This window comes from Cotesia typhae, unplaced genomic scaffold, assembly GCF_013202065.1.
Source record: "Cotesia typhae breed Kobodo isofemale line unplaced genomic scaffold, CoteBio_Ctyphae scaffold_13, whole genome shotgun sequence".
Taxonomy (NCBI): Eukaryota; Metazoa; Arthropoda; class Insecta; order Hymenoptera; family Braconidae; genus Cotesia; species Cotesia typhae.
This window is the reverse complement of record NW_027423774.1, coordinates 1,175,408-1,193,503: the sequence shown is the minus strand read 5'-3', so window position 1 is coordinate 1,193,503 and position 18,096 is coordinate 1,175,408. Positions and strand designations below refer to the sequence as shown.

General features: G+C 26.1%; 5 protein-coding genes and 1 pseudogene across 9 annotated transcripts; 3 read left to right on the top strand and 3 right to left on the bottom strand.

The window, feature by feature from the left end:
• Positions 1 to 17: 17 nt before the first annotated feature.
• Cyp40 (Cyclophilin 40) lies at positions 18 to 3,393 on the bottom strand. Of its 2 annotated transcripts, none has more exons than XM_074253808.1 (7): positions 3,272 to 3,393; positions 2,833 to 2,926; positions 2,622 to 2,759; positions 1,837 to 2,135; positions 1,635 to 1,772; positions 1,212 to 1,463; positions 18 to 1,136 (listed from the first exon to the last, which is right to left on the bottom strand). In XM_074253808.1, the coding sequence occupies exons 2-7, from the start codon at positions 2,918 to 2,920 to the stop codon at positions 918 to 920; spliced, it is 1,134 nt and encodes a 377-aa protein (XP_074109909.1). In that variant the 5' UTR covers positions 2,921 to 2,926; positions 3,272 to 3,393; the 3' UTR covers positions 18 to 917. The 2 variants fall into 2 exon arrangements, with proteins under 2 accessions (XP_074109909.1, XP_074109908.1); XM_074253807.1 differs by lacking the exon at positions 3,272 to 3,393 and adding an exon at positions 3,045 to 3,156.
• Positions 3,098 to 4,897, top strand: LOC141534451 (putative phosphatase phospho1). 2 transcript variants are annotated; one of them, XM_074253809.1, is made up of 4 exons: positions 3,098 to 3,315; positions 3,482 to 3,578; positions 3,648 to 3,759; positions 4,120 to 4,897. In XM_074253809.1, exon 4 carries the CDS (start codon positions 4,120 to 4,122, stop codon positions 4,843 to 4,845), a length of 726 nt encoding a protein of 241 aa, XP_074109910.1. In that variant the 5' UTR covers positions 3,098 to 3,315; positions 3,482 to 3,578; positions 3,648 to 3,759; the 3' UTR covers positions 4,846 to 4,897. The 2 variants fall into 2 exon arrangements, with proteins under 2 accessions (XP_074109910.1, XP_074109911.1); XM_074253810.1 differs by having other exon boundaries at positions 3,098 to 3,351.
• Positions 4,898 to 6,315: 1,418 nt separating this feature from the next.
• On the bottom strand, positions 6,316 to 7,212 carry LOC141535219 (uncharacterized; annotated as a pseudogene).
• Positions 7,213 to 8,065: 853 nt separating this feature from the next.
• Positions 8,066 to 10,784, top strand: Pp4-19c (protein phosphatase 19C). 2 transcript variants are annotated; one of them, XM_074253868.1, is made up of 6 exons: positions 8,066 to 8,198; positions 8,981 to 9,144; positions 9,408 to 9,560; positions 9,726 to 9,977; positions 10,121 to 10,359; positions 10,479 to 10,784. In XM_074253868.1, the coding sequence occupies exons 2-6, from the start codon at positions 8,995 to 8,997 to the stop codon at positions 10,606 to 10,608; spliced, it is 924 nt and encodes a 307-aa protein (XP_074109969.1). In that variant the 5' UTR covers positions 8,066 to 8,198; positions 8,981 to 8,994; the 3' UTR covers positions 10,609 to 10,784. The 2 variants fall into 2 exon arrangements, with proteins under 2 accessions (XP_074109969.1, XP_074109968.1); XM_074253867.1 differs by lacking the exon at positions 8,066 to 8,198 and adding an exon at positions 8,604 to 8,834.
• A 1,003-nt stretch (positions 10,785 to 11,787) lies between these two features.
• LOC141534491 (guanylate kinase) lies at positions 11,788 to 14,188 on the bottom strand. Of its 2 annotated transcripts, none has more exons than XM_074253869.1 (2): positions 14,094 to 14,188; positions 11,788 to 13,959 (listed from the first exon to the last, which is right to left on the bottom strand). In XM_074253869.1, the coding sequence occupies exon 2, from the start codon at positions 13,850 to 13,852 to the stop codon at positions 13,232 to 13,234; it is 621 nt and encodes a 206-aa protein (XP_074109970.1). In that variant the 5' UTR covers positions 13,853 to 13,959; positions 14,094 to 14,188; the 3' UTR covers positions 11,788 to 13,231. The 2 variants fall into 2 exon arrangements, with proteins under 2 accessions (XP_074109970.1, XP_074109971.1); XM_074253870.1 differs by having other exon boundaries at positions 14,057 to 14,169.
• A 149-nt stretch (positions 14,189 to 14,337) lies between these two features.
• On the top strand, positions 14,338 to 15,281 carry LOC141534492 (mitochondrial fission process protein 1). The gene is made up of 3 exons (XM_074253871.1): positions 14,338 to 14,535; positions 14,605 to 14,732; positions 14,805 to 15,281. The coding sequence occupies exons 1-3, from the start codon at positions 14,472 to 14,474 to the stop codon at positions 15,108 to 15,110; spliced, it is 498 nt and encodes a 165-aa protein (XP_074109972.1). The 5' UTR covers positions 14,338 to 14,471; the 3' UTR covers positions 15,111 to 15,281.
• The last annotated feature ends 2,815 nt before the right edge of the window (positions 15,282 to 18,096 follow it).

Sequence of the window (18,096 nt, the reverse complement as noted above, 5' to 3'; positions counted from 1 at the left end):
TATTTATTTATTTATTTATTTATGTAGTGTTAACAATTGAGAATAATAAAAATAAATCGTATATTTCTGCTCAATTAATGTTCACGCATAATAATATTTATATAATTAATACTTTAAGATTATTTAATGTACTAATTTTATCATTAAAAAACTGATTTGATAGTTAAATTGTACTTTTCATTTACTTTTTTAATTTTTTACTTGAAAAAATTTTAATTAAATATTTGATTATATATTCGATATTATTATTATTGAGCCTACAATTTTTATTAGATTGCTATGCACTTAGTTGTTTTTTTTTTTTTTTACATATTTGTTACAAAAAATGTTACAGTTGCAATATTGTACTTCCTCTTATATTTTTTTTTTTTTACAAAAACTTAGTTATTAGTAAATTATTTTTCAAATATAAAATGTATAAAGTTCTAACATTTATTACTGAGTAAAATACATAAAAAAATAGGTTATTTATTCATAGTAAAACGGATAAAATCTTCCACGATTGCTTCACAATTATAATCACCATATATAATTATTAGAACATGCTTAAGACCATAAACTAAAATGAAAACAAATTTTTTCATAAACTGATTAAGTTCGTATTTTGAAATAAAGAAATAAAAATTAATTTTTGTTGTTTTTTCTAATTAAAATAATTTCCATTAACAAGATTAATTTCTAAATAATTGCTTGCACAGAATATCAAAGGTTTATTTGATTTTTCAAATAATCTAGTTGAAAAAAGTAATAATTAAACTTCTCAAAAGGTATAAAAAAGTTTTTCATAGTGGAAAAAATTATCTAAAATCTTCTTAAAAGTGATATAGCTTTTCTTTTGATTTGTTAAATATTTATAAAATATTGATACCGGTATGTTGTCCCTGAATTAATTCTTAAGTATAAAATGAAATTTTTTTTTATCGAAACATACGTTTAAACGTCTGTTTTTCATGATTTAAATATGAGGTGATAGATTTATTGACTTTATCAATTTCACGTGAAATTTCAGGATTATCAGGATCAATACATTGTAATTGTTTCAAGTCAGCTAGACCAGTTTCGTAGTCATTCAAACCAATATATGCCTGACTGCGTCGAAAAAGAGCTTTAGTATTCGTTTTATCCTCAGACAATATCTAGATAAATGATCATTAATTAAATAATTAATTCAACAATAATCATTAGTAAAAAAATTATAAAAGAAAACTTACAAAATTACAAAGGTCCAAAGCTTCACGATATTTTAGTAGCTTTAATTTTGTTGCAGATTGATTCAACATTATTGATGTACGTATACTGTACAAAATTGATTTTAGTTCTTCTGGAATATTATTCTTAGTAAGCCAATTATAATATCCAAGAGCTTTTTTGTACTTTCTTTCTGCTGTAATATAATTTTTTTTACCATAATAATGGTTACCAGATGTTTTGATTTTATTAATTACGTCGTGTACGTAATTATACTGTAAAAAAAAAAAAATAAAAAAAAAAAATAAATAAATAAAATAAACAGTAATTTTTTGTATTTAAAAATAAAAATATTTATTTTTTTGTTAAAAAAATTCTAAAAATTATCAGACGTCTCTCTCAATTTCAGTATCATAAATATTTTATAGATTTACTTCAATACTTACGTCAATATCTGATGCGTCTATTTTAGAAAAATAATCCCAATCTTCTGGAAACGGTGGAAATACATCTACAGTCCCATCATTTTCTTCAATACCCCAGTTTTCTCCTTTTATTTCACCACAGTCAATAATTTTAGAAATCTAAACAGTTAAGTTATTAAATAAAAAATCAGACTTTTAATTTTTTAAAACGATATTAAACTACCTGTAGTGGTTTGTCTTTGACAATAGGACCTTCACTTATTTCTTGTACAATACCCATTCCTTTCAAAACTTTACCAAACACAACATTGGTATTATTTAAATGACCACTAGTTTCAGTTGTTATAATAAACTGTGAATTATTTGTGTGTGGTTTTCCTTCGTTGACTGTGCTAAGAAGACCCTTTTCAGAATGTTGAACTTTAAAATTTTCATCTTCAAAATGTGTTCCGTAAATGCTTTCACCACCAGTTCCATCAAAGTTTATGATGTCACCCCCTTGGATCATGAATTGTGGTACAACTAAAATAAAAAAATAATAAATTATTTAATGATACTAATTGATATGAATTGCTTGATTTGCTTGTTAAAAAAATATGATATTAAAGTTAGCAGTAATTAGAGAATTTTTAAATTTTATTTAACAAAAAAATTAGTTCCAAAAAAATTTATTTTTAATTTTTTTAAATTTCTAAATATCAACTTTTTTTTTTTCCTAATTTTTTTGCCATAATTTATTTAATAAAAAAAATTTTTTTAATTATTAAATATCTGCTAAATTTATTTTCATAAAAAAATTCTAAAAATTATAACAAGAAAATTTTATTTAAAAATTTTATCTTTAGATAAAGCTCTAAAAAATTATAAATGACATTTTTATAAATAATTTTCTATGCCTAGTTTATTTTTCAATCAAAATCAAAAGATTGTCAAGTGTCTGCTAACTTCAGCCTCATATTATTTATCTATTAAAGCAACTCTATGAATAATAAAAAAATATTTACGTACTTTTATGAAAAACGGATCCTTTGTAGCATAATTTTTTACCATTAATTCCAATACCTTTTTCTCCAGTACAGAGTGCGCGAAAATTTTCTGCAGTGCGCGGTGTAATATGTTTAAATAATTCGATAATTATTCTTCCAACTGTAATAAAAAATTACTCACATCATTAGTAATTATAATAAATATTGTATAGCGTAAATATTGAGATAGTTACTTTTTTCATTATCTATTGCTATGTCGAGAAAAACGATAGGATTCTGTTGAGAATCCGTGGTACTTGAATCTGTCAAAATATTTTCCATATTTGTCTGAAAAATTGGATAAAGAGTTTATTTTATTAACTATACATTTTATTGCTTAAAAGTATTATTGCATGCAACTGTGCACGTAGTAATAATATTTATAAAAATTATTTTTGTTTCTTACTGGTACTTGAAGAATAAAATTTGATTTAACGATGCGCAAAAAATTATTTTCATGTGACAATAAAAATACTTGGTTATTTACGCAGGTTATTACTAGCTGTGAAAATTATATACTATCGAGATAAAAGTAATATTAGTTGGAGTTAATTTATACGATCTCATTAAACAATCAAATGATTTTAATAACACTGTCTTATAAATAGTGACAATAATTGTAGATATAAATACCTAGTACAGACGTAAAAGGTTATATAGCCGGTATTTATAATAAGGTATACAACATGTCAATAAATATAGATATATCATAGGTATAAACAACTCTTGACACTTTTCAGAGCATGCAAAACTACTTTATTTACTGTATTTAAAAACGATAATAATTTATTACTTCGTACAACAATTTTACAGTATATAAATTAGTTAATATTTCTACTACAGATTAACAAATTAACAAAAGAATTTTAAAACCCAAAATTGCCACGTATCAACAGGAAATTTGTCCTTGAAAAAAATAAATAGAAAAAACGTTATTGAGGTAATTAAAAAAAAATTATTTTTAAATTTCAGTAAGTCAATTTATAATTGTGATTATTTTTTATTTCAGATAAAATATTAAATTCATAGCGTGAGTTGCAGTAGAAGATAGTACATTAATTTATGGGGAAAAAAAAAAAAAAAAAAAAAAAATTATCAATTTTTTGGTTCGACAATACAAGGTATTTTACACGGTTTTTTTTTTTTTTTTTTTATGTGATATTCAAAAATTATTCTGAAGTTGACAGACAATAGAAATGTTTATGAAAATTAAGTTAGCGGACATCTGAACTTTTTTTGTTAATAAAATTATTACAAAAAAATTATAAAAAAAATTCCACATATAAAAAATTTGAAAAACTATACGTGCAATTTTTTAAAAATATTTTTTATTGCTAAATCATTTAATTAAAAAAAAAAAAAAAAAATATAAATTTTTCACTGTCGGCTAATTTTGTTTCATGAAATGTTTTTATAATTTTATTATAGCAATGAAATTATTATGAAAAAAAATTATTAATGAAAAATTTCAAAATTTCCAGATGGCAAAACCTATTTTAATGAGTTTTGATTTTGATCATACAATCATTGATAAAAACAGTGATATTGTTGTTCGAGACTTATTTCCTAAAGAATGCACAGAGGCTGTAAAAAAATTGTATAAATCTTGCGATAGCTGGACAATTTTCATGAGAAATATTTTTGAATTATTACATGTCAATAAAATTACCCAAAAACAAATAAATGATATCATAAATTGTATTCCTCCTGTGGAAGGATTTGAAGAACTTTTGAAAAACTTACATTCCAGTAATTGTGAAGTAATTATTGTTAGTGATTCAAATTCTGTATTTATAGAGAACTGGTTAAGTCATAAAAAATTGAATCATACTGTTAACGAAATATTCACAAATCCTGCTTGGTTCGATGACAAGGACTTGTTAAATATTGAACCCTATCACGAGCAAAATTGGTGTACGCTCAGTGAAAAAAATTTATGCAAGGGATTTATATTAGAGGAGTACATTAAAAAAAGAAAAGAACGTGGAGTAACGTTTGAGAGAATTGTATATGCTGGAGATGGCAAAAATGATTTATGTCCGATGTTGAGATTATCTGACAGAGATTTTGCATTTCCTAGAGAAGATTATCCAATTATTAAATTATTGAATGATCCAGATACAAAAAATAAAGTCAAAGCCAAAGTTATTCCATGGAAAACTGGTTCAGATATTTGGAATGTACTTCAACCTAAAATTAATCCTTAAGCCTGGAATCGTTTTCAAGAATATTAAATATAATAAATAATTAAAATAAAATCGATAACTTGTTTTTTTTTTTTATTTAATTAAAAAAATTTTTTTTAACCTTAAATTTATTAATATTAATTAATTTATAATTTTAGCAGTCAAAAAATGACATTAAAGAGCTGTCGCTTGACAATTTTTTAATTTTTTTTAACAAACAAACATAGTAATAAATTATTAAAAAAAAAATAATTAAAAAGTTTCACATCTGAAAATTAATAAAAATTTTTAGAAGCATTTTTTTATTGTAATTAATTTGTTAAAAAAATTTTTTAAATTGACAGCTGACCGGTAATTTCACTATCATTTATTTCATTTGATATAAATTCGATTACAAGGATGTTTAGTGAAAAATAATTATTTCCAGTATTTTAATCCGCAAGAAATGATAGCTTTAAAAAATAATAAAATGTTATTGGTTGAAAAAACAAACAGATCCTACAGATCCTGGATTAGGTAAAATTTCAACCAATCTTGGACTTGAATGAAATTTAATTTCATCTGTACACCGCCTTAATTCTAATTCCCGCATTTTTATTGGGTTACAACCTTAATATTCTATTAGTCATATTGTATGTAAGCGTATGTATGCTCCTTAAATTTTGAGGTTGGCACATAGTAGTTTATTAGTTTAGATAATTTTATTACTGAAATTATCGAAATTTTATCAATAATATCCACGTAAATGTTGCCATATCCTCGAGTAAATAACACTTTTTCGTAGCATAAAAAATTTTGAGCATCCTAATTTTATCTCCTTAACAAGACTTAACTTTATTTTAGGGGTGCCATAACTTAGTCCTAATTCATACTTTTAATAATGTGATGTTTTCATCAAAATCGTGTTTATGAAACGTCTGAATTCATGAATGTGAGACTTTACTAATGTGAGGTTTTAAAAAAAATTGGTTTAATAAATGTGATGTTTTCAAAACGTATACTTTGAAAAATGTGATGTTTTCAATATGTAGACTTTAATAAACGTGAGACTTTTAAAATGTGAGGTTTATGAAAAAACGGTTTAATAAATGTGACGTTTCAATATCGTGAGATTTTGCTAATGTGAGGTTTCATAAACGTGAGGTTTTAAACAAAAATCGAGCGGCAATATCGATTGAAGATGGAAACAATTTCAGTTGATATAGTAGATTTCATGTGATAAGAACTAAAAATTTTTCAAATTGACTTCCGGGCGGCAAATCACGCAGTCCAGTATGTTAATATAATTAAATAAATTTTTCAGTGAAAAAAAAAAAAAAATAGAGGCAGATTATTATTAAAATAATTAACAAATTAATTGTTAACTAATGAAAGAATGGCCGTTTTTTTTTCTTTTAAATTAATACCTGGTTTCTGTATTTTTTCTGGTTTAAATAAATTAATTCATTGTTCTAAAATTAATATAAATAAATTAATTAAATCAAACGCATATCATTTTAATCAATAAATTTATTACAACGTTTATTTAAAGAATGTACCCTTGATTGGAGGTTTCCAGAAACATATTAATAACTTACGTTTGGGAAGTTAATTATGGTTGTCATCGTAAAGGGCACGATGCACCGCACTGAGACTTTGTTGTACATTGCTAGTACTTCCCTGATCTTCTTGATCCAGAAACAGATCGTACAGCAGGAGCAGTTAGATTGTTCTTCCACTAAGAATTGACCAAAAGACACTTCATAGGGTGACCATCAAGCTGCCGGTTGTAGTATTAATAAGTCCCCATGACCTTAGTAGCGTCTTTCTGGGTCACGTAGATGCGGTATACCGGGTCGACTTTTGCGGTACCGGGTCGAACTAACATCGAGATCAGGAGTTCTCCGACATCTCCAAACAACTCTTTAATGTCCTCTTACGTGACGTTGGCCTGAAGGTTGCTGACGATAATTCTGTACCCGGTGTTCGGGAAGCTCTTGCGAGAGTTTAGCTCGGGTCTGGACTTCATGCTGTCCAACCTGGACTTTACTCCCGGCTACCGGGTGCTTCGGTATTATTTGTCTTCGTTCTCCAGGTCGTCCTCGTTGATATGGTCCATGACTTGCTTTCAAATCTCCAGCAGTCCTCGTCGTGATACATGGGCTCTAGTTTCTGCAGGAATTGGGGAACGCGTGCCACCACTTTTAGCTGCCTGGGGCGGTCCAGGTCCGCGGTCTTCCGCACAGATCTGCTTACAGAGCTTGGAGGCGCTAACGTTATTTTTGTTCGACCAGTTCTTGACGGAAGATAGCGCGTTCTCCATTCCGAAAATTCACGACAGCGGCGGAGGTGGCTGCGTACTCGTTTCTGACTGTTTGTCTTAGAGGAACTTGGAGATCCATCGAATAGTCATCTTGGAAAACGGGTTCCTCCGGATAGTCGACAAGAGGCCGGTATAATTGAAAGTCCTTTCACATTCAGCCGGCATCTGCTGTCCCCCAGATGATGGCTGTCCCCAGATGGTGGCTGTCCCCCAGATGGTTCATGAGCATCACATGCCAAGTCTCATGTCTCGGGCCCAGTCCAGCTCCAGGTAACGGGTACCCCTAATATATATTTTTAGTTACATATAAAAAAAAAAATAAATACATAAATAAATATATAACTAAATAAATAAATAAACAAATAGATAAATGAATAGCTACTTTGATATTGTGTATCCTAAATAATTATTGATATTATTTTGTTATAAATTGATTTTGCAAATTGGGTTTTTATTTTTTATTTTTAAATAAGTTTTTATTTTTTTACTTGTTAATAATTAATTTCATTAGACCTTTACAGTTTATTCGATAAGTATAATTACTTTAATGTTAATATGCATCCATAGATTTTTTTTTTAATTGAAAAATTAATTTAACAATTAACATACTGGACTGCGTGATTTGCCGCCCGGAAGTCAATTTGAAAAATTTTTAGTTCTTATCACATGAAATCTATTATATCAACTGAAATTGTTTCCATCTTCAATCGATATTGCCGCTCGATTTTTGTTTAAAACCTCACGTTTATGAAACCTCACATTAGCAAAATCTCACGATATTGAAACGTCACATTTATTAAACCGTTTTTTTCATAAACCTCACATTTTAAAAGTCTCACGTTTATTAAAGTTTACATATTGAAAACATCACATTTTTCAAAGTATACGTTTTGAAAATATCACATTTATTAAACCAATTTTTTTTAAAACCTCACATTAGTAAAGTCTCACATTCATGAATTCAGACGTTTCATAAACACGATTTTGATGAAAACATCACATTATTAAAAGTATGAATTAGGACTAAGTTATGGCACCCTATTTTAGTGACTCCGAAGCGACTGTTTATCAGGTACAGTATATTAACATTGTTGTATTTTTTTCTATAATTATTTATTTATTTATTGTTTAATAACAAAAAAAAATTTTTTTTTTTTCAGTTCATAACTAATAAATTTGTATAATTTTATTTCTAAATGTTTTACTGGCAAATTAATTATGCTTGTCCGAAAATTTTTTTAAAATTAATTTCACCAAATAATTAATTATTTATAACCATAATTGCATTTAAAATTTTAAATATTATAAGATATTTTGATAATTATTGTTTTCTTATTAATAAAATTGAATCAAATTATTTTAGGTTAAGTATATGTCACTCTTGTGAGTAAAATAAGACGTTTAAATAAGCAAGATACTTAAAAATAAATTGTTTATCGTAATATTTTGTTTGATGACAAAACAATTTGAGGAAATTATATTTTAGGTTAAAAAAATAAAAGTATAGGATTAATAAAATCATTTAAATACGACTCGATTGCTCCAAAGTCAGCTTGTAATATTAACTATTGTAAATTATATTTTTTATTTTTTATTAAATTGTTCAAAAGTTTATTTAAAAATTTTTTTAAATTTTATTTGTATACATTGGAGTGTACTTCAATAGTTTAGAGTTCAACTTTTGATTTTTTAATGGTGATAAAAGTTGGTAAGGCTAATTTTGTTGTTTATTCAAATTGGTCATTTATTAATTAAAGCAATAAGCAATTATATCTATGAATTTTAAATATTTATATCAATTTTAACTTTAAAAATTTCAAAATATTTATCTGTCAATAATTATTTAATTTTCAGATAAAGTGACTGCAATGGCTGATCCAAGTGATTTAGATCGACAAATAGAGCAATTAAAAAAATGTGAAATAATTAAAGAAGCTGAAGTAAAAGCACTATGTGCTAAAGCACGGGAAATTCTCATAGAAGAAAGTAATGTCCAACGAATCGATTCACCTGTTACCGTAAGTATCATAGTAAACTTACTAATAAATTAATCCTCTTCTGAGAAATATTTAATTTTTATTTTATTATCTAAATATCCTTCACAATAATTTTTCTATAATTAAGACGTCAAATATTGATGAATATCATAGTTGGTAATAGTTTATTTTACTAAAATTTCATCACATCGAGTCAATTAAAATATTGAAAGTTTCAAGTGTCACTGAACTTTGTGTATAAATATTTTTTATTTGTATAGTTCAATTATGAATTTTTTTTATAGGTATGCGGCGATATTCACGGCCAGTTTTATGATTTAAAAGAACTTTTCAAAGTTGGAGGTGACGTGCCAGAAACAAATTATTTATTTATGGGTGATTTTGTTGATCGAGGATTTTACAGTGTTGAAACATTCCTTTTACTTCTGGCGTTAAAAGTGAGTTTTAAATAATAATAATAGAGTACTGTGTGTTTCATCTCATGCTACACACTATATTTTTCCTATCAATGTATTGGAACTTAAAGTTTTAATGTTTGGAACAAATTATTTAATTATTGTTAACATCCATAAAATTAAATATTATTTTATATTCAATTGCAGGTACGTTATCCGGATCGAATTACATTAATCCGTGGTAATCATGAATCACGACAAATTACACAAGTATATGGATTTTATGATGAATGCCTTCGTAAATACGGTAGTATTACAGTGTGGCGGTATTGCACTGAAATTTTTGATTATTTATCTTTATCTGCAATTATTGATGGAAGAATATTCTGCGTACACGGTGGCCTTTCTCCGAGCATTCAAACTTTGGATCAAATACGAACTATAGATCGAAAGCAAGAAGTAAATATTTTTATTTTATTTTATTTTTCAGAGAATTAATGCTTTTAATGAAACTTTTTTTTTTTTTTTTTTTTTTTTTTTTTTTTTTTAAATTTAATTATTATTTATAATTTTATAATTTAACATTCTGATAATTATTTAAGGTTCCTCATGATGGACCCATGTGTGATTTGTTATGGTCTGATCCGGAAGATACACAAGGATGGGGAGTTTCACCCAGAGGGGCAGGTTATTTATTCGGTAGTGATGTTGTAGGACAATTCAATTCTGCGAATGATATTGATATGATATGTAGAGCTCATCAGTTGGTTATGGAAGGTTACAAATGGCATTTTAATGAGACAGTTCTCACTGTATGGTCTGCTCCAAACTACTGTTATCGGTAAATTTTCTATCATTATTATATTTTTTATTCATATTTATTATCACATATGTTATAATTAAATAAATAAAATAAAAAAAAAATATTTGACTTAATTTAAAAAATAATTTCTGTTACAGATGTGGTAATGTCGCTGCTATTTTAGAACTAAATGAACATTTGCAACGAGACTTTACAATATTTGAAGCTGCTCCACAAGAAAGTCGAGGTATACCTAGTAAAAAGCCTCAAGCAGATTATTTCTTATAAAATTTGTGTCGATTCTCCGACAAAATATCTAATTCAATTTGTAATAATTATAATTCTCCATTATTATGTCAAGTTCAACTTGAAAAGAACCATTTAATTATTCTTTGTTTCACCTATTGTATCATTATCGAAAATATCTTTTATAAGCATTAATAAAAAACCAAATATGACTTTCAGTTTAGCATTTTTTAGCGTTACTTAATTTTTATATATTCAAATCATGTAGTAAATATTTAAAGAGTATTTTTCAATCATGTATTACCCGTCAATCAATCATTTTTATTAAATAAAAAAATTTTGTGAATAATTAATACATTGTATCTTAATGTTTCAATTTTATACTTACACTTAAACCTTACAAATAATTATCTCCGCTTAGAAACTTAGAAATTTTAATAAAAAAATCATCAAAAGTAAGTATCGATTAGTTTAGGAAATAGATATATGTTATTTATAGACGCAATTAATTATTTTTAAATCAAACGTAGATATTTTATAGTGGATTATCATGAATTTAATATTAATTTCATTAACGATTAATTAAAAATTAAAAAAAAAAAACAAGATTTTCCTCGCAAAAAAAATAAGTGAAACGTCAGCAGCAGTGGAATGAATTGAAATTTTTTGTTATGATCAAAATAAACTCCCAGAATGAGTTACGTAAATTCTTTTACGAGTGAATCAGATCCTAATAAAACATTGTGATATTTTTACTGCAGTTTTAAACAACTTTGTTATTGATACAAAGTTATCTGATTTAGAAAAACAATTATCTGTTATTTATATCGTGAAAAAGTAAACAACAGATAATAATAGTTATTTATAATTATGCGACTATAATTACAAGTCTTTCTGATCTTTTAATGAAGTCGCATATTAAAATTTGAATAAAAATGAAAATTTAAGACGGCTAAATTTTGAAAAAGGAAAATTCAAATTATTCTATAAAAAGATAATAAAGAGAAGTAAAAAAAAATTGGATTATTTTTTTTTAAACAAACGATATTTATTTTCTTAAAATATTTTTTAACTAAAAAAAAATCTTATTTTATTATTCTTAATTTAAATACAATGTAGTAAGGTGTTTAAAAAATTTTTTTAAGAATAAAAAATAATTTTTTGAAAGTTTATTTCAAGAAAAATTTAATTTTCTTTTATCAAGAATATATACATCGAGAAAATAAAATAATTTAAAATTTTATTTTTACTGACAAGCAAAAGAATTACAATGATTCGTGATGACGTTTAATCCTATTAAACAGATACAATCTTTTTTAACCTTAATCCAAGGTTAAAATTTACAAATTTATAAGATATATTGATTTAAATAAAAATTTACAATGCGATATTAATTTTTATAAATTATTTAATTGATATTGAATGATTATTTTTTGAATATATTTATAGTAATTTAAATTTGTTGAAAATATCTTTGTAATTTAATTGTTATTTTAACAGCAATATGTTTTTTGAACAATTTTATTACATCTGGGGCTTTGATTTATAAATATATAATATAATATAATAGCTAACAATAATTGAACTAGCATGTACAGTTATTTAGTAATTAATTTTACAAAAAAAAAAAAAAAAAAAAAAAAAAAAAAAAATATTTGGAACTATTTAATGTAAATTTATAAATATCACTATTTGATTTGATGTAATTACTGCAAGTAATTCGGTTGCTAAATATAACTTTACAATTGCTTCATTTGAACCTCTAATGAAGTTTATCGATTAATGTTAAAATATGAATAATTTCTAGTGACAATCTTACACTACAAGCTTGCAATGCTAAATTAACTAATTATCTTAATAATTTTGCGACTGATTTTTATATTGTAATCTAGTATACAGACCTAATTACCCGCAATGTTTATTATTTTCCTTTACTGGTTTAATAATACCGAGGAAAAATGTACTGCTACTAATATTATTTATATTATGATAAATTCAAGACAAAAAAGTAATGAACATTTTGATTAAAATGGAAATATGCAGTGATGTTTCGGTTTTTTTTTTATAATCTAGAATTTTTTTATTATGTCTATTGAAAGATATTCATTGTAACAAATTAGATGTTATCAGAACACAACTTTGTTTGGTGAATAGTCTCAGTTTTCAATAATTTCACGTAAAAAATATTAGCAAATTAATTGGAGCAGTTTTTTAACTTAAAAAACATGATTATAAATTAATATTGGTCGCTATAAAAATTGAATTTCTATAAAAATTATAGTAAAATACAACTAATAAATGTGAATATTATTTCTTATTTTCTAAATACTTGAATATAAAATTAAAGGTATGTAAAATAAATACTTAAAAGTTTCGGTGAGTTATTTCATTGTACAATTAATTAGTTGACCTTGTAAATTAAATAGTAAATTTATTCTTATATAAAAAGCGGAAAATAAATATAATACTGAAGTTAGCAGTCAGGTGTTAATTTTAAAAATTTTTTTAACAAATCTATGACAATAAAAAAATTTCCACATGTGAAATTTTTTTTTAAATAATTTAATTGTTAAAAAATTCTAAAAAAAATTTTTAATGTCTGTCAACTTCAGTGTTATAAATAAATATCAAATAAAAAAAAAAATTTATCACCAGTCGCATTGATTTACTTCAATTCTTGCAAAATAAATTCGCGTAATTCACGATAAGCTTTTTCAACATCATCATTGACGATTACTCGGTGAAAATTACCTGGTTCATCACCAAATTTAATTTCTTCAATAGAAGTATTTAACCGACGTTGCAGTGATTCTTCTGTCTCTGTTTTTCTAGCTCTCAATCGTCGCTCCAATTCTTCGACAGAGGGTGGTTTGATGAAAATAAGCAAAGGTTTAAGAGAAGTGTTTTTTATTTGTTTAACACCTTGAATTTCAATATCCAAAACACAAATCTTTCCGCTGTTTATAACTGTTTCAACAGCTTTTTTGCTGGTGCCATATAAATTGTTACTAAACACTGCGGTTTCAATAAATTCACCTTTACTTATATCATCTTCCATTTTAGTTTTACTAATAAAATGATAATGCTTTCCATCTTCTTCACCGGGTCTTGGCTGTCTGGTTGTGTGTGAAACTGAAAAACCAAATTTATCAGGAAATTCATCAAACAATTGTTTAATGAGTGTACTCTTCCCAGATCCTGATGGACCACACAATACTAATGGTCGTGGACTTTTATGAAGCATACTGAAGAATAATTTTTGCACAATAAACACAGCCGAATTCATAAAACAGGTTACAGGCTATCAGCACACGTTTTTATACGTAATTTACCATGCCGTTAATTTGTACTTAAAATTTTGCCGCCAATAGTCACATCAACCGCTCTCTGTATCTGTGTGTTAAATTATTACATTTATTGAATGTTAAATAATAAATTGTCAAATAAAAATATTAACTCAATAAAATACTAGTAATTTTTTACTTATTACTTTTATATATCTCTTTGTAAATAATTTATTTTATCACCTGATTACCACTGATCCTCCTGCTAGTGTTTGCCAGTGTTTTCACTTCTGATCTGATGTTCTGATGCGGATCAGATGTTTCTACGTTTTACAAAGCTTTACGGCAAGTCTACAATGCAAGTTAACCTGTTAACCTTGTAGATTACTGATCTTAAAGGTGATTTTTATGAAAATAAACGAATATGTAGAATATGTAGCTTTTTTAAAGTGCTTTATTTCTTTCGCTACATGAAAACGCAGCTTGTGTGATCATATGTTATGAAAAATGGCGGCAATTGTAATCAATAATATTTATAATTGTTTTTAACTTGGACATATAACTTTGATAAAAATAATTCCGCACAAATTTATTTATAAATTTGATAAATACAATTACAAAATGAAGGTGGAGGATGATAGTACTGAAGTTGACATTTTTCGTGACACTTCTTTGAGATATTTAGGTGAGTTAAATTTTTTTAAACAAGCGGATAATAAAAAAAATTGTTTGTTTAATTTTTAATAAATTTCAGGTTACACAAATGAAGTCGGCGAAGCTTTTAGAAGTATTGTTCCTAAATCTATTGTCTGGATAAGCTATGTTATTGCCAGTGGTTATGTTATGGCTGACACAGCTCATAAAGGTATCAAGGAATATGGAGTAAGTGTGCAAAACTTAAAAAAAAAAAATTACAGATAATTTTATTTTATTAACAAATTATTTGAACGACAGAAAAATGGAGCGGAAAATAAAAATAAACGGATTTTCCTTTCTGCATCTGATACCTTAATATGGCAGAGCTTTGCATCAGTGATAATTCCTGGTTTGGTTATCAACAGAATTTGTGCAGGGGTTCGTTTCATGCAAAGAAATGCTAAAAGTCCAATAATGAGGAATCCGTGGATGTCAACTATTATTGGACTTATTTCTATTCCACTAATAATTCATCCTATTGATGATGGAGTTGAAAGAACTATGGACTCAACTTATAGACAGTGGACTGGTTACCATCCACTAAAGGAAATTGAAAATAAATAGTCAATAACTTGTTGGATTAAAATTTCAAGACAATACGAAAGTGTAGTTGAAATTCAGATTAATAGTATTAAAAGAATTGGACATTACGGCGTAAATGTTATTTCGTTATAACTTAAATAGTTTATATTGCATATTATATCAATTTTATTGAATAAAATGTATATTTTATTACGAATGTTCATGTTTACTCATAAGTAAGTCATCATTATTAAAAATTATCAAAATTATTCAGAATAATATGACGTGACCATTGAAAAATATAATTATCAATCTAAAATTAAAAATCAATATTTAAGTAATTAAAATCGTAAAATTTATATAAATTTGTCGGTAAGTATGTCATTTTCAAGACTTAGGTTATTTATCTGCTTTTTAAAATATTCACCGTGTGGCGCCATAGATGCCTTTGAAAGCTGTGAGCTGCCTGTGAGTATTATTATCTGTATCTTTTTTATTAATATCCTGAAATTACAGATTAGCAGAGTATGGTAAATTTTTTTAATTGTTCTACAATTATCTTTTAAATATCATTGTGTCGTATAAAATTTTTTTTTCAGTTCATACTTTTGGGATTATAATTATAATAATAATTACCTCAAGGTAATTATTTTTTTTTTAATAATTGATAGTAATTACTTAATTGATTTTTTATACAACTGGCGACGTTAATCGGTGCGCAAGTGGTAATGTCTGACTAATTGCGAACTATGTCTACTGGCTGACCTGTGACCATTTATCTACTACATTGAATCACAGTCAGACAAATCACAATTTCAAACTTGATTAAATTAAATCGAACAATTTTAGATATTTTTGAGGTATGTAAATGTAAAAATATTTTTTGCTTGTGAACATTTTGAATTAATTTAGAAGTTACTTTTATGTTTCAGGTTACTACTTTTAGTTTAGTTTCGATAACTGCTAAAGAATATCAAAAAAATTACACAGTAAAAATTTTTTCGTCATTTCGTCAAAAAATTTTGTGCTAAAAATTTTTGTGTTAAATATTTAACACTTTTATGTGTAAATTTAACATTAATTATGTTAAATTAATACAAAAAAGTGTTAAATATTTAACATAAAAATTTTTATCACAGAAAAAAAAAATTAACATGAATTAAGTAAATAATTTTGAAGAATTTAATCTTTTTCTCTTGATTCAAGTTAATTTTTTTTTTTTCTGTGCGAAAAATTTTTTGAAGCATTGACGTAAAATTATTTACTGTGTATTTGATATTAAAAAGAGAAAGTCAACCAAAATACCAGCATTGAAATAATTAGATGTAATCATCAAATATGCATAAAATTATGCTACTTTGAAGTATATGCGTACACGCAGGCATTGGTTTTGTGGCTAAGCTGACCACAAAGCAATGATGGATAATAACTACAAAGTCTTCCAAGAAGTCAGGTGTGGTAAACATTTTTATAGTTTTTTTATTTTTAATTTTTTTCACATTAAAACTTATATTAGAGTTTTTTAACCGTGAAAAATTTTGCATCGGTCATCAGTACACGATTTAGATATTTTCACTGTAAAATTATGTGGTTTTCATTTCAGTAAGTGTTGTCTATGAAAGGCTGTAATATGGAAAGATTATTTTATTTAAAAATAAATAATTTTTTATTATATAACAAAAAAACAAAAATATTTCTCAAGCATTATTTATAAAAAATATTAATAGCAATGTGACTTGTATGCATAATTGTAAATCCTTCAGCAAAGTGGAACATGTCTAAATAGTCAGCGGCTGTCACATTGAAGAAATGAAAGAAAATGACAACAATAGTAATAATAAATATTAAAATTAAAGAAAAAGAATAAATAAACAAATGAATGAAAAAATGAAAGAAGATGCATGTAAAATATTCAGGATAAGTTCTCTCTTGAAAGTGTGACGTAGTAACCTGTAGCATTTTGATAGTGCTGAGTGTTTAAACTCACTTTGCTCGAAGGATCGATAGTTAACCAGTCACGAGGCGGCACCATCGGCAGCCGCCACCATCCTTTGCTACTGTCGCGGACGGAAGCTGGTCCATCCCCAGCATTTCTCCCTCTCAGAGGTTTATATTTCCTTAGCATTCGTTCAGCAGCCATTCTAAAGGCCATGCCGAATAATGTTGGGGGGATAAATCCGCCTTTTTACGGGCTTTTCCACCAATAGCCAACACTCACTGTGGAATACTGATTCTGTTGTGGGCGGGACTGAATCCGCAGCTTTTCAGCCCATCATATATTGAGGTGGGGTTCTCAATCGCAGGTGCGGCCAGTTGGCTGGCGAACTCCGAACCGAGTGTATTCTCTATTCTTATATTTATTCAACCCTCTAATTACTTCACGATATTCGCCTGCATCAAACGCGTGTTTATCTATTTCATTTAACAACAAACACATTATTTGTAAATAAAATATCGGATTTTAAGTCCTGTGTTCTTTAGTAACTCAATTAATATCTATTCTAATAAAACAAAAAAGGATTACTGTGAAAGTATTATAGTAAATGTTTATTTAATCTCTATCAATAAGATTTAAAACATGCCGCTAATTATCCGTCGGACTTTGCTGTGGAAATTTAATGTTAAAATAATCGCCTGTTTTTCGTGACAATATTTATTAAATGTGAATAATTATGTATATAAAATATTGTAATGTGATGGTGATGACACTTTAAATTAAATAGGATAAAAAATTTTGAAAAATGTAAAAATTTAAGTTCATTAAAATTCAATGACTCCAAAAATAATTGGAATTATTGACGTAATTACAGCAATCAATGAATATTACGTAAAATTCGTAGGTACTAACATTTTTTTGTGGTACAAAAATTTCAATATTATTAATTAATTTTGAATTAAATAAATATTGTAAAAAAAATGTGTTTGTGAAATTGAAATAAAAAAAATAAGTTTTTAAACATAGCAAGAATTGTTTTAGTGTAAAATTATTTTTGTTATCATTTTATCCATAAATAGTGTTACGGTGTTA